The sequence below is a fragment of the Capricornis sumatraensis genome, chromosome 9 (genome assembly GCF_032405125.1).
Source record: "Capricornis sumatraensis isolate serow.1 chromosome 9, serow.2, whole genome shotgun sequence".
NCBI classification, from domain to species: domain Eukaryota; kingdom Metazoa; phylum Chordata; class Mammalia; order Artiodactyla; family Bovidae; genus Capricornis; species Capricornis sumatraensis.
In genome coordinates this window covers 72,686,773-72,702,969 of record NC_091077.1, presented here as the reverse complement: position 1 = coordinate 72,702,969, position 16,197 = coordinate 72,686,773, and the positions used below count along the sequence as shown (strand labels likewise).

At 43.7% G+C, this 16,197-nt stretch overlaps 1 protein-coding gene across 3 annotated transcripts in view; it reads left to right on the top strand.

The window, feature by feature from the left end:
- Window positions 1-10,647: 10,647 nt before the first annotated feature.
- The window catches only part of GABRB2 (gamma-aminobutyric acid type A receptor subunit beta2), a 298,734-nt gene continuing 293,184 nt past the window's right edge, over window positions 10,648-16,197 (top strand). For all 3 annotated transcript variants that reach the window (XM_068980308.1, XM_068980307.1, XM_068980306.1), the window contains exons 1-3: window positions 10,648-10,724; window positions 10,875-10,966; window positions 11,985-12,052. In XM_068980308.1, coding sequence (XP_068836409.1) covers window positions 10,648-10,724; window positions 10,875-10,966; window positions 11,985-12,052 — 237 coding nt within the window. The remainder of the gene's footprint in view (window positions 10,725-10,874; window positions 10,967-11,984; window positions 12,053-16,197) is intronic.

Sequence of the window (16,197 nt, the reverse complement as noted above, 5' to 3'; positions counted from 1 at the left end):
AACTGTAAGCCCATAACTTGGAATTTATGGTAATATATGAGATACCTAACTTTCTGGTGTCTATGAAGGCAAGCTTTGCCAGACAAATACAGAAGGTTATTTCTGACTAGCATAAGGGAAAAATATTTGATAAAATCTACAAATATTCTTTGGGTTTTCCTGGTGGCTGCTCAGATGGTAAAGAATCAGCGTGCAATGCAGGAGACTCAGGTTCGATCCCTGGGTTGGGAAGATCCCCGAAGATCCCCTGGGCTGGGAAGATCCCCTGAAGATCCCCTGAAGAAGAGAATGGCAACCCATTCCAGTAATCTTGCCTGAAGAATTTCATGGACAGAGGAGACTGGCGGGCTCTAGTTCACGGGGTTGCAAAGAGTCGGATACAACTGAGCGACACAGGAATATTCTTTAGCATATAAAAATAAAGGTGCATTCATATATAAGATACTTAGTACTTGAGAGGTTATTTAAAAATGGTTCCTATTTATACATTACAGTAGGTTGAGTAAGTTGTAGACTTGAAAACACTGGTAGGAATTAGTAAGTGGGTACTGAAAGCAATAAATGTAATTTTCTTTCAATATATATTTTTTACTTTCTTCCTACTTTTCAGTATTCCTTAAATTTGGAACACTATTTAAAAAGATGCTAATCAATATTCAAAGCTAAAGTATTCATTATTCATTTAAAAAATAATAAACAACACTTATGTTTAATCAATCTGGCAAAGTAGGTACCCAGGTTCCATGAGAACCTCATCCATGATCATCATCTCTGAGGCTACACCAGCAGCAGGAAGTCAGAAAAGGTGCTCTGGCACTTGAGGACATATCGTATATGTATTTCTCACAGGATAAAAGCTATGTTGTGGAATATCACCTCTGCCTCCCCCTGACTGAACTGTGCAAGACTCTGGGGAAGAAATCAGGGTAGCAGAGGGAAATACTGGCTCATCTTGTATACCACAAGCATGTAATCTATTCAGAAACTTTAAAACCTCTTAAGGATTCAATACAGTTGACTAGTCCTTCTTTATTAGAATATTCTCCTTCTTTGGCTTTGATCACATCACTGTGGTTTTCCTCTTGCCTTTGGGGCCATTTCTAATTTCACCCTTCTGGAGGGCTGTAAATTGTCAATTTCCAGAAGATTCCTTTCTTACTCTATATATCCTCCTTGCATAAGTTGTCATAAACTCTCATGATTTAAGTGGGAGGATGATCTGCAGGATCATGAAATAATGACTTATTCATTAGAACATATGTGTTAGGTTTCTTCTATAGCCCTGGGCCAAGTGTTATTCACTCAGTCTTGTCCGACTCTTTGTGATCCCAGGGACTGTAGTCCACCAGGATCCTAGTACTTAGGAAAGCAGGCATAATTCCGTTTTTCTGAACTTTCATTTCATGTAGGAAGACAGAATTACAATAGGCAAAATAAAATATGTTAATAGTAATATGTCCTAAAAAGAAAAATTCAGACAGAGAGGGAAGTAAAGTGTCAGTTTGCAACACAGAAAGTTTGTATTGGCTCCACATCAGTGCTCAGCATCCATATAACTAAATATCCAGTGCACCTTAGCTGGCTAGATGGGACTTTATATTTGTCATGAGCCAAACTGAATGTATGATTCCCATCAGCTTTCTTCTACTGTCACCAATGAGTTGCTCAAACCAGAATGTATGAGTCATTCTTGAACCCCTCTCCCTCTTTCCCCATAGCCCATGCATCACAAAGTTAACCATTTCTCCCACACAACTCTAGCCACTTCTCTCCAGCTTCACTGTCACTGTCCTAATTGAGTCCAACATCACGTCTCACCTGGATTACTGCAAGAAGAGATCCCCTATGGCCATCAACATCTTCCTCCAGTGTGGTTAAAACTCACCTTGTCACTCCTCTGGCCTGTGCTCAGTTGCTCAGTCATGTCTGACTCTTTGAGACCTCATGGACTGTAGCCCACCAGGCTCTTCTGTCCATGGGTTTTCTCTAGACAAGAATACTGGGGTGGGTTGCCATGCTCTCCTCCAGGGGATCTTCCCAGTCCAGGGATCAGACCCTAGTCTCCTGCACTGCAGGAAGATTCTTTAACTGTCATTCCTTTACTCCAAAAGATTAATGGACCAAATTGCTTTGGCCCAGCTTGCCACCACATCACTCTTGGAGCCACTCTTACCCTTGTACCCTAGTCTTTGTTCTTCCTTCCATCCTCTCTTGGCCCTGGATATTTTCACATACTATATCTTCTTCCTAGAATGTTCTTTCCCTAACTCTTCATCAGGCTAACTCATCTTTCAAATCTCATGTTAAAATATCACTTCAGCAGGCAAGTTTTACCCAAACTGTCAAGCTGAGTTATTTGCACTAATTATGGACATGGAACAACAGACTGGTTCCAAATAGGAAAAGGAGTATGTCAAGGTTGTATATTGTCACCCTGCTTGTTTAACTTATATGCAGAGTACATGATGAAAAATTCTGGGTTGGAGGAAGCACAAGCTAGAATCAAGGTTGCTGGGAGAAATATCAATAACCTCAGATATGCAGATGACACCATCCTTATGGCAGAAAGTGAAGAGGAACTAAAAAGCCTCTTGATGAAAGTGAAAGTGGAGAGTGAAAAAGTTGGCTTAAAGCTCAATATTCAGAAAACGAAGATCATGGCATCTGATCCCATCACTTCATGGGAAATAGATGGGGAAACAGTAGAAACAGTGTCAGACTTTATTTTGGGGGGGCCCCAAAAGTCACTGTAGATGGTGACTGCAGCCATGAAATTAAGACGCTTACTCCTTGGAAGAAAAGTTATGACCAACCTAGATAGCATATTGAAAAACAGAGACATAATTTTGCCAACAAAAGTCCGTCTAGTCAAGGCTATGGTTTTTCCTGTAGTCATGTATGGATGTGAGAGTTGGACTGTGATGAAGGCTGAGTGCCGAAGAATTGATGCTTTTGAACTGTGGTGTTGGAAAAGACTCTTGAGAGTCCCTCGGACTGCAAGAAGATCCAACCAGTCCATTCTGAAGGAGATCAACCCTGGGATTTCTTTGGAAGGAATGATGCTAAAGCTGAAACTCCTGGATTTTGGCCACCTCATGCGAAGAGTTGACTCATTGGAAAAGACTTTGATGGTGGGAGGGATTAGGGGCAGGAGGAGAAGGGGATGACAGAGGATGAGATGGCTGGGGGCATCACTGACTCAATGGACGTGAGTCTGAACGAACTCCAGGAGTTGGTGATGGACAGGGAGGCCTGGCGTGCTGCGATCCATGGGGTCGCAAAGAGTCAGACAGGACTGAGCGACTGAACTGAACTGAACTGATGGATTCCTAATATACTATCTTCTTCACAATATCTTCTACATCTGTTATTCTATTCTCCTCTCTCCACAGTCAAAAGCTCCAAAATGTTAAGGACAATGGCTGCCTTTTCAAAACATTATCCCCTAGTGCTTATCAAATAATGTTTGACATAGAGGTGCCCAATATGCTACTGGAGATCAGTGGAGAAATAACTCCAGAAAGAATGAAGGGATGGAGCCAAAGCATAAACAACACCCAGTTGTGGATGTGACTGGTGATAGAAGCAAGGTCCAATGATGTAAAGAGCAATATTGCATAGGAACCTGGAATGTCAGGTCCATGAATCAAGGCAAATTGGAAGTGGTCAAACAAGACATGGCAGAGTGAACGTCGACATTCTAGGAATCAGCGAACTAAAATGGACTGGAATGGGTGAATTTAACTCAGATGACCATTATATCTACTACTGTGGGCAGGAATCCCTCAGAAGAAATGGAGTAGCCATCATGGTCAACAAAAGAGTCCGAAATGCAATACTTGGATGCAATCTCAAAAACGACAGAATGATCTCTGTTCGTTTCCAAGGCAAACCATTCAATATCACAGTAATCCAAGTCTATGTTCCAACCAGTAATGCTGAAGAAGCTGAAGTTGAATGGTTCTATGAAGACCTATAAGACCTTTTAGAACTAACACCCAAAAAAGATATCCTTTTCATTATAGGGGACTGGAATGCAAAAGTAGGAAGTCAAGAAACACTTGGAGTAATAGGAAATTTGTCCTTGGAGTACGGAATGAAGCAGAGCAAAGACTAAGAGTTTTGCCGAGAAAATGCACAGGTCATAGCAAACACCCTCTTCCAACTACACAAGAGAAGACTCTACACATGGACATCACCAGATGGTCAACATCGAAATCAGATTGATTATATTCTTTGCAGCCAAAGATGGAGAAGCGCTATACAGTCAACAAAAACAAGACCAGGACCTGACTGTGGCTCATATCATGAACTACTTATTGCCAAATTCAGACTTAAATTGAAGAAAGTAGGGAAAACCACTACTTGATTTAGGCCATTCAGGTATGACCTAAATCAAATCCCTTATGATTATACAGTAGAAGTGAGAAATAGATTGAAGGGACTAGATCTGATAGACAGAGTGCCTGATGAACTATGGACGGAGGTTCATGACATTGTACAGGAGACAGGGATCAAGACCATCCCCATGGAAAAGAAATGCAAAAAAGCAAAATGGCTGTCTGAGGAGGCCTTACAAATAGCTGTGAAAAGAAGAGAAGCGAAAAGCAAAGGAGAAAAGGAAAGATATAAGCATCTGAATGCAGAGTTCCAAAGAATAACAAGGAGAAATAAGAAAGCCTTCCTCAGCGATCAATGCAAAGAAATAGAGGAAAACAACAGAATGGGAAAGACTGGAGGTCTCTTCAAGAAAATTAGAGATACCAAGGGAACATTTCACTCAAAGATGGGCTCGATAAAGGACAGAAATAATATGGACCTAGCAGAAGCAGAAGATATTAAGAAGAGGTGGCAAGAATACACAGAAGAACTATACAAAAAAGATCTTCAAGACCAAGATATTCATGATGGTGTGATCACTCACCTAGAGCCAGACATTCTGGAATGTGAAGTCAAGTGGGCCTTAGAAAGCATCACTATGAACAAAGCTAGTGGAGGTGATGGAATTCCAGTTGAGCTATTTCAAATCCAGAAAGATGATGCTGTGAAAGTGTGGCACTCAATATGCCAGCAAATTTGGAAAACTCAGCAGTGGCCACAGGACTGGAAAAGGTCAGTTTTCATTCTAATCCCAAAGAAAGGCAATGCCAAAGAATGCTCAAACTAAGGTACAATTGTACTCATCTCACACGCTAGTAAAGTAATGCTCAAAATTCTCCAAGCCAGGCTTCAACAATACATGAACCGTGAACTTCTAGATGTTCAAGCTGGTTTTAGAAAAGGCAGAGGAACCAGAGATCAAATTGCCAACATCCACTGGATCATGGAAAAAGCAAGAGAGTTCCAGAAAAACATCTATTTCTGCTTTATTGACTATGCCAAAGCCTTTGACTGTGTGGATCACAATAAACTGTGGAAAATTCTGAAAGAGATGGGAATACCAGAGCACCTGACCTGCGTCTTGAGAAACCTATATTCAGGTCAGGAAGCAACAATTAGAACTGGTCATGTAACAACAGACTGGTTCCAAATAGGAAAAGGAGTACGTCAAGGCTGTATATTATCACCCTGCTTATTTAACTTCTATGCAGAGTACATCATGAGAGATGCTGGACTGGAAGAAGCACAAGCTGGAATAAAGATTGCTGGGAGAAATATCAATAACCTCAGATATGCAGATGATATCACCCTTATGGCAGAAAGTGAAGAGGAACTAAAAAGCCTCTTGATGAAAGTGAAAGTGGAGAGTGTAAACATTCAGAAAACGAAGATCATGGCATCTGGTCCCATCATTCCATGGGAAATAGATGGGGAAACAGTGGAAACAGTGTCAGACTTCATTTTTTTGCTCTCCAAAATCATTGCAGATGGTGACTGCAGCCATGAAATTAAAAGACACTTACTCCTTGGAAGAAAAGTTATGACCAACCTAGATAGCATATTCAAAAGCAGAGACATTACTTTGCCAACAAAGTCCGTCTAGTCAAGGCTATGGTTTTTCCAGCAGTCATGTATGGATGTGAGAGTTGGACTGTGAAGAAAGCTGAGCGCTGAAGAATTGATGCTTTTGAACTGTGGTGTTGGAGAAGACTCTTAAGAGTCCCTTGGACTGGAAGGAGATCCAACCAGTCCATTCTGAAGGAGATCATCCCTGGGATTTCTTTGGAAGGAATGATGCTAAAGCTGAAACTCCAGTACTTTGGCCACCTCATACGAAGAGTTGACTCATTGGAAAAGGCTCTGATGCTGGCAGGGATTGGGGGCAGGAGGAGAAGGGGACGACAAAGGATGAGATTTCTGGATGGCATCACTGACTCGATGGACGTGAGTCTGAGTGAACTTCGAGGGTTGGTGATGAACAGGGAGGCCTGGCATGCTGCGATCCATGGGGTCACAAAGAGTTGGACACGACTGAGTGACTGAACTGAACTGAACTGAACTTTTCAGTGAGGAGAGCATGGAACTCTTAGTCCCAGCATTATGGGTTTGAGCCACAAGTTGGGTGCAGTTACACTTCCCTGATGGCTCAGATGGTAAAGGATCTGCCTGCAATATAGAGACCCAGATTCGATCCCTGGGTCAGGAAGATCCCCTGGAGAAGGGAATGGCAACCCACTCTAGAATTCTTGCCTGGAGATTCTCATGGACAGAGGAGCATGGTGGGCTACAGCCCATGGGTTTGCAAAGAGTCAGACACAAATGGCAACTACCACAAATAGCCAATACATGTTTACTGAAGAAATGAATAAATATTATAGCAAAGATAAATACCAGATGATTAGTGACAGTTATCTTATCACTTGGCATTTATATGCTTCATACTCAAGAGGTGATTCTGAATCATGATATCTTCAGAGTACTTACACATCGCCTTCCCTTTATACATTTGGGATCAGGTAGGATGCTCTCCAGCAACTAACACATTTCCAGAATGCAGTAGTGCCTTCCCTTGCACATTATTGCTCCAATTTTCACATTCCTAGGCAGCGTTATCAGCCAAATCTTCCAGAGAGATGTCCTAGTGCTGATTCTGCTATAAAATAGAGACCCACTTTAGACATAAATTGATCTTGGATTTTGTAACCAGTAAGAATACCTGTTTGCATTAGTTACAGTTATTATTAAGAAATAACACTGAGATGGTACCACAAAAAGAAAATAACTATGACTTTGTCTTTTCTCTTTTTGATTGCTGCTTGGGACTTTAATATATTTTCTTCTTATCCTTATCTTTTTGATAATTCCCTTGAAGTATTTGATCCTCTCTTCTCAAACCAATTTATGCTTTCTCAGGAGAATTACACTAAATTTATGTCCACTTGGTCTTGTATTTAATTTTTTTAATTTAATTTAAGCATTGTATTTAATTTTTACAGAAGAGGAAACTAGGATTTAGAAAGGTTAAGTGACCTGTCCAAACTCCAAAGATACTAAGTATTTGAACTGGGATTTGAGCCCAAAAGTATGTGCTATTGTCTTACTTGTTGTTTAATTATTTGCCCTCTTTTCCCTTGATTTTCTGTATATATTAGGTCTTCAATAAATAGTTTAAGGTTTCACTAGACCATTATTATTATTATTGGAAGACGAATGGTAGTATTCCTGATTTTGCTGTTTGTTCTTTCAACTGAAATTGAACTGAGCCTAAATAAAGATGAGATGGTAGCACGGCAAACGCAGTATGGATAACTCATGGTCAGAAGGAAAATCCTGTTTCGAGGTGTTTTCAAGAGGAAGAAAAGTTTTCCAGGGCTTCATCAGCTGGTGACGTCAAATTCTTTTGGGAATCCACTGGTATAATGTTATTAATAATCATTTAAACTATTCCCACCCCCACCCCCCCCTTTAAAAGAGTGAGCCTGTGTAAAACATTTCCATTGTGTCTGTAAAACAAGGGATAGAGAGAAATCGGCAGTTTGCCCGGGCCATTGGTCTGTATTTTGATTCCTGTAACTCTCTATCCAAGTAATTACAGATAGGAGACTTATAGATTCATTTCCTGTGTCTATCTCACTGTCTCTCTCTCATGCTGTGTCTCTGGAGGGACTTCTAGGAGCCGGGTAGCCCGCCAGGCTGTAGCTCCACCAGTGTTTAAGGGGCTGTTTCACCGTCTCAAAAGCAGAGATTCCACGTGCGGGTTAGGGCAAATGCTCCTCCCGCCGCGTGCCGCTCGCCTTCTGTCCCCGCGGAGCTGTCGGATTCCCGCTTCACCTCGCAGCGCTCCCGCCTCCACACTTCCCCTGGAGTCATTCCCCGGCCGTCCCAGGATAACCCCTGACCTAGGCTGGGGAGGAAGATGACTGTCAAGAGGTAAAATAGGTCAAGAGTGCCGCTGGGCCCCGGGCCTTGAAGAGACTCTGTGCGGCGGCCGGCGCCCCCTCGTCTCCGCCGACGCGGGGTGGGGATCCGCCTGGTGCGGTGTGCTTGCCCGCGCCTCCAGAGGCCGCCAGGGGCTCGGTGGGCGCGGGAGCTGCGCCGCAAGAGGAGCCCGCAAGGTCGCGACGTGAGAGTCAAGACGGTCTGGTCTAATGGTTAGGGCTTTCGAGTGCAGTTTTGGTTTCACCTCTGGCCATCTGGGTGACCTTGGGCAAGTACCTCAGCTTGAGCCCACCAGCTTCTAAATCCATGATGTGGGTAGAGTGGGGTGCTGCCTAATGCACCTGGGCGTGCAAGAATGAACTAAATGAAGCACTCCTGGCACACAGTAGGCGCTCAGTTACTGGCTAAGCTGATTAGGTGGAGGTGTTACAAGTTCCCGCTTTGGGGTTCGGAACACAGGCTCGAGCTCCGACTTTTTCTCGTTCTTCACAAAGGAGGGGTGTTGGGAGGGTAGCAGGAGTCCCTGCCCTCCCCTCCCAGCCCCTCAACTACCAATAAACCTCGGAGAACCTGGAGAGTTCGTCTCGGGGCGCCTTCAGACGGCCCCGTTGCCGGAGCCTAGTAGCGTCTCCCGGCGCCCGCGGGGCGTCTCTTTCTCTCGAGCGGAGGAAAGATTTCTTCAGTGTATCTCCTTCCCTCTGGAGCCCCCGAGCTCGCTCGCTACTGCCTGTGTCCCGGCGGACGCGGAGAGCCGGGTCAAGCCTCCGGCCGGAGGGAAGAGTCTGCCCCGGGGAGTGCTAGCCCCTCCTGGCCCCGAGCAGGGAAGCGAGGGAGAGGTGGCGTGGAGCCCGCGGGAGGTGCGGGGCCCCGGGCGACCCACCCGGCCCCTGCCTCATTTTGCCTGCCTTCTGGGCACCGCTCGGGTATTTCAGGTCCCGACGCGCCGCCGGGTGTCGGTCCTCACCACCCTCCCTCCCTGGCCGCGGCCAAAGGGCCTAAGGTGGAGGGGCCGGGGTGGGGGGCACCGGCGCCGCGCGGCGGGAGAGGGCGACGAGCGCAGGCCAGCGAGGTAAGGAGGGGCGCGCGGCGGGCGGGCCGGCTGCCGCACGTGTGCGCGCCAGTGCGCGTGCTCGGAGGGGGCGTGGGCGGCCCGCCGGCGCTTCCCGCACCCGGTCGCAGTCGGGGTCTCTTGTCCCCCTAGCATCCGTAAGTCCCCACGGCCCATTATCCCCTGTCCTCCAAATCCCACCCTCCCTGCTAATGATTTCCCAGTGCAGAAGCAGAGAGAAACCTGGAGAGACTGCGCTTTCTACTCCCCTCGCCATACCCCCGGCCCCCGCCCTTCCTGCTATAAATAATCTGGACTGGCGGGTCAGGCAAGTCACTCGGCCAGAAACCTGGACCCCGAGGTTTTCTTCTCTGGGAATAGGGGGCAAAGGGCGAGGAGGAGGAAGACACAAATCGCTCGTGAGTAGTGAAGAAAAGCTTGCTCCTTGACTCCTAGAAAACACCAGGCATCATTTTCTTCTTTAAAAAAAAATATATATATATATATTTCCGTTTCTTATTCTCCACGCTACGTACCCCCTCCACTCCCGGCCCCAAATCCGACCCATTGCTCAACACTCCTCCCATCGGTTTCTTCCCTCCCTCCACCTTCCACTCCCGCTCCCACCATTCCTGTTCCTTCCCCCACCTCCCCACCTCCGCCACACAACCCCCACTTCCAGCACCCATCTCGCCCTAGGCAGGGGATGCTCTGTGCCTTGGAAATAAAGTTCAGATTCCTTTCCCCGCCGCTTGCTGAGACCAGAAGTCGACTCCCAGGCACTCATTTTCCCCTAGCACTACACACCTGCTCTCCTTTAAATTCCTAATCTGGTTCTGCATATTTAAGAGGAAACACACACACACACACACACACACACACACACACACACACACACAACCCCACAACCCGCGAGGTGCGAAACCGCCTCCTGCCACTACCAAAACTTACCAGACGCTCTAGTTGTTTTTGTCTTAACAAAAGGACAACACAAATTTTTACCGTGGGTCCTCTCGCAGGGTGACTTTTCTATATTATTCAAATACGTATATATTGTACCTATATATATTTATATATATATATGTTTTCCCTTTTTTTCCCCTTTAATTTTTTTTCCCCCTTTAACAAGAAAATCTTTTCGGTCCCAGGCAACCGCTGCTGCCCCTTTGATGTTTTGGTACGCCGTGCGCATGCGCCTCACATTAGAATTACTGCACTGGGCAGACTAAGTTGGATCTCCTCTCTTCAGTGAAACCCTCAACCCATCCAAAACTAAAGGGATGTGGAGAGTCCGGAAAAAGGACTACTTTGGGATTTGGTCATTCCCCTTAATAATCGCCGCCGTCTGTGCGCAGAGGTAAGTGTGCCTAGCGTTTCTCTTTTTCACTTTGAAGGGCTCTGTCTGCATACCTCTGTGAGCAAGGATCTGTAGTGAGGATCAGATAGCTACTGAAGCGCTGTGCCTGCTGTTTTATTGATGCCTGTTTATTGTCTTTTCTTTCCTTAGTGTCAATGACCCTAGTAATATGTCGCTGGTTAAAGAGACGGTGGATAGACTCCTGAAAGGTTATGATATTCGGCTGAGACCAGATTTTGGAGGTAATGGGGTTGCCTTGGTAATAAGAAACAGCCCAGCAGCTATTGCCTAAGCTGTCTTTAGCTTTGTGCGCTGTCTTTCCTCTCCCTTACTGTGGGTTGCATGTGGTGTATTGACTGAGTCTCTGTGTTACCATATTGAGAAAATGATCCAAACTTAAGCCTGTGTGTTACTCTCCAGCACTTAGGTGGTCTTTCAGAGATACCCTCTTAGCCTATACTGGAGACCGCTGTCTTCCAGCTTCACTATTTAAATTCTTTGCTTCACCGCCTTTGTTTTGCTGAGATACAAACCTCTTAAGTTTAATTAATATTGTGCCAGTGAACCTGGCTTCCTGAAGGCCACCAGGAACGTTTTTGAGGACAAGATATGCAGACAGTTGGTTGAGAAGTGGCATTAACCCCCTGTGCCTGCCTTCTTTGGAGGAGTTCAGGCCATGGTTTAAATTGGCTGCTTTCTGGATATTACCCAGTCCTGGAAGCCTCACTGCGGGGGACAGCTGGGATGGGGCTAGAGGGGACCTGTGGGGCTTGCAGAACAGGGAGGGTAGGGGGAGAAGGGCCAGAGATCTCTTTTGCTTCAGCCTTAGATACAATGATATGTCCATTTAATTTTACTGCAGACTCTAACAAATCTCAAAGAGTTAAAACCTTCACTGAAGGGGGTAGGGGATGGGAAGAATAAGAAGGGGGTTTCAGTGCTTTCTACAACATTTCCCTTGAGCTAGCCCAGCCGGATTCAGGTGCTTTTGTGGGTTGTGTGTATTCTTATGCTGAGACATCTGCATATGTAGAAGAGCTGGAATCCCTCACCCATCGGGCACGTGCATGCCTATTTAATGGAGCATTTCTCAGAGGATTACCTGCCATCCTTAAATGAAAGGAGCAGAGATTTGAAGAATTTGAGGGTTAGCAGTGGGGAGGGATTTGGGGAGGACTGTCCCGTGCCCATGCCCGGGGACTCTTGCTAAGAATGCACGAAGTTCTGAGAAATCACGTGGCTGGTCCTTTTGGTTTTCAGGTCCCCCTGTGGCAGTGGGAATGAACATTGACATTGCCAGCATCGACATGGTTTCTGAAGTCAATATGGTGAGTATTAAGGTTTAAGCTGTGTCTCCACAGACCTTCATTTGGGGACAGGAAGGAGAAAGGATCCGGCCAGTGGGGGTGGGGTGTGCATGAGTATGTGTATGAAGTGGGGTGCGGCACTGTTTTTGAGATTTCAGAGCTGGCTGTTTCTGGTCCTTAAGGGTTTTTCCAATCTGATTTGAAATCGTGGGACCTGGCAAAGAGGGTGTAAAATGCATCACATACTCACCTGCAAAACATAGCCACATACAGGAGAACCCCCGCAGAAGTCATATTTCCTAAGGTTCAGTGAAAAATCTGCTTCATCAAGTGATTTTTCTGAGTTTGAGGTATGCTTAGAGAAAGAGAGAAGAGGGGAGAAACAGGGATTTGACGTTTCACCGAGAATGTAACCTGGGAACTAAACTGTAGCAGAGAGGCTTAAAAAATGACCCTCAGGTACTGATAGCCACTTGTTGCTTTGGGAGATGCTGTCTTTACAGCTGATGGCAAGCCCCATTCCCTGCCAATTGCTTACCTGGTCCTTTAACCCTTCTTGCCCACCAAAATAGAGAAAATAAAAATAAAAATTGACGAGCTTGTTTTCAAAACGCATGCTCAGACCCATGTATCTTCTCTGGTCACTTCTGCAATAGTATTCAAAGAGTGTGTGATTTATGGACAGCAGAACTCCTTACTTTCTTCCTCTTTGGACTTGGGGCAAGTGCTAAGAGAAAAACCCTCCGTCTTCCCCTTTGGGGAGCACTTGGGGGGAGGGGAGGGTTTGCTTCATGCAGGAGCGCCCCCTGCTGCCCATGTTGGGGCACTGCAAACAAGACAATGTCAAGTGTCCCAGATACCCCTGTTTACTTGGGCCATTTCTCCAGCGACTTTTCTACTCTGTGTTTTTGAAGTTTTCATCTTTAGAAAAATCTCTCTAGAATGGCCACGTTTGAATGTAAGATGCCAGTATTACCTTCAGTCCTGATAGGATACAGAAAATTTCAGAAGAATGTGTTGTAGTGTAGTTCTGCCTGAAAATGGGGTGTGCTCTTAAAGAAGAGGGGCTAGTGTGTGAGATTTTAAGCAGAACAGTTCTAAGCCAGCCATCAGGACTCGACAGTTAGGACACTTATTAATTCACTCAAGAGAGCCAAATACTAGGTAGTGGATATATTCTCAACATAATATAAATGTTCATCACTCCAGAATTCAAATTATAGAGGAAGCCCAAATAACCAGCCCAACCTTCTACAATGTCCAAAGTTTAGTGGAAATCCTGAGCTATCACAAACTTATGAAACATCTGTCATTACTTCAGAGAATATTCAACTCTTTCATTGATGTTCATAACAACATTTATCTTGTTATATTCTGATTATTGGGAAAGTTTTGTAACACAGACTGCAGATACTATTGGATGATTCAGAACCATAGACTTCCCACACATTATAAGAATCTCCTGTGTAGGTATAGAATATATCTTGGGAAACTAACTCCTCATATATACAAATATTCACTTTTGTGAGATTTTAGAGGTCTTTTATCAGTTTATATTTTGAATTTTACCATAAAATAGAAATGTCCTAATATGGATACCTGCCAAATCCTAGGTACTTGAATAGAAATTGTGTGGCTGAAAAGAGGTAATGGAAATCAAGTGTAGTTCTGTGTGTCTTGTCTTTTGAATTTTTATTTGTTTATACTCTTTCCCCCACATTTTGTCACCTTCCTCTTCAGAATATTAGAAATGTGGGACTTTATGGAAACATTAAGAAATATTTAAGAATCTAAAAAATTAAGAATCTAAAGAAACAAAGATGTGGTGGTTAGAAGTTGCTGCAGTAGAACTTGGATGTATAAATTAGCTAAGAACTTAGACCTGTTATATCTCCAAATGGCTTAACAGCAGTAGCATTTTCTTTTTAAGGTTTTTTTTTTGTTTGTTTTTTTCCATTTTTCACCAGCATGTAGCATGTGGGAGAGGTATCAGAACTGGACATGATGCCAAGACCTGCTAGTCAAAATACAGACCCAGCTAAGGCACAGTGTCATCTCTTAAAGCTATTTACTGTTGCATCAAAGTCATGGGATGTTGAAAGTGCAAAAACAAATGTCAGGTTGTAAATAGGCCAGTACTGCAGCATTAATGATTAGAACCAAGTGTTAAAATTCCATGCTAGATTCCTTTCTTAGCCTACTGCTAATAAACGTGGACTTGTCCAGACCCAGTTTTACTTGCTAAAAATTAACATTTCATGATTAACAGTCATAATGACTTTAAATTAATCCTTCAAAGAAAATGTTGTCACATAGGGTATTATTTTTTAAGTATGGTTATTTGATTTGAAGCAACAGATGGGAAATTTCATCCCTAATGTCTAAATAAAAGAAGATGTTTATGGCATATTGCCCACTGTATACAAGTTAGTATCTTTTGATTGGATTCAGCTTTGAAAGAATGGTTGATTATTTAAGTAAAACCTCAAAATTGATAAACACACATGTTTCTGCTTCATTATCCTTTGTGGCCTGCAACCTCTGGTAATTGTAACTCTCTTTGATTATAGCAAATCTTCCTTTGAAGAATGGTAGGTACCAGATAATTTACATTGTCATTGGCTCATTTGTACTGAAAGGAAAAAAGGCCCCTGTCAATGTGGTGTTCCTGGTAAAAGGCAATGATAGAAAGACTTGAATACTAGTTTTGCTTCTGCTGCTTAGTCAACCTGAGGAAATTGACAGCTCAATGGAGCTTGATTTCTTCGCCTGTTACAAAGGAATAATAGTCCCATTTTAAGTATTTCACGTGACTACCAGAATTGATACAATGATGCAAGTGAAAGTATTGGTGTTCCATGAACATAGCTTATGTAGAAAGCTGAGGAGACCCAGTATCCATCCCAGCTGCTGCCCTAAGTGTACTTGGGTTAATAATTTATATTACATGGTCTCAGTTTCCATATATTGGAAATAAGAGGGATGTGTCAAATTAACTTATAAATCAAAGGTACATGTGTCTCTGCTTTGGTTTATTATAATATCTCTGTAGGGTACAAAGAAATTTCAGGACTTGAAACCCAGCATAAATGATAGAAAAATGCAGAATTCCTAAATGGAATGCAGTTGTGAGTTCTTGGGTGATTATGGTCTGTTACTCAGTCATGTGATTCAGGTGACTGTTGACCCAGTGGAAGAACTTTGGAAGAGAACATGATCTCAATTAGAATGTTCCTGAGCAGAAAGCTTGGCTTTAGCTTGAAACATTTTTAGATGTCTTGGTTAAATTGGCAGGAATCTTTTTGTTAAGATTCTTTGATGAAAATGCATTTTAAGATCCAAAATTGGCTCTGAAGGATTATGGACTGAAATAGCTTTCTCTTCATTTAAAGCAGATTCTTCTCCATCTTGAAACAACACATTTGCCAACCAAAGAGTGAAGCAATATTTCACTTTTGAGGAAAGAATTCTAGTAAACACATATACAAATTACCTTTTTATGGAATGGTGAATGGCAAAAAGTGCTGCCTTTTTTTTTAAACAGATGTTTTCTTGCATCACCAGCTGCACAGTTTAAAATTCAGTTCGACACAAAGTCTTATTTAGCAGCTACTATGATCTAGCCATGTGTTCGGCCTTAAGGACAGAGGAGTGAATGTGAATGACTTGTTCCCTGACCTCATAAAACTTAATATCTGGTGTTCACTATTGTTAATTCTACTGCAGGTTTCTGTTGTACTTAGGTTTAACATAAGTATTTTCTCTAAAAATTTTTATGAGTAGCCAGTTTTGTACTTAGTGGTCTGTATTTCCCATGCATTTCTTTTATCCCTTGTTGATTTCACCGTTCACTTGTTATTTGATATTTGAAATTGCCTAATATGTTACATACATCTTCTGCCGTCTTAATTTGTGTGTATAAAATACATGTAGCCAAGGTTATGGGCTTGCCTGGTGGCTCTGTGATAAAGAATCTGCCTGCCAGTGCAGGAGATGCGGGTTCCATCCCTGGATCAGAAAGATCCTCTGGAGGCTGCTGCTGCTGCTGCTAAGTCGCTTCAGTTGTGCCTGACTCTGTGCGACCCCACGGACGGCAGCCCACCAGGCTCCCCCGTCCCTGGGATTCTCCAGGCAAGAACACTGGAGTGGGTTGCCATTTCCTTCTC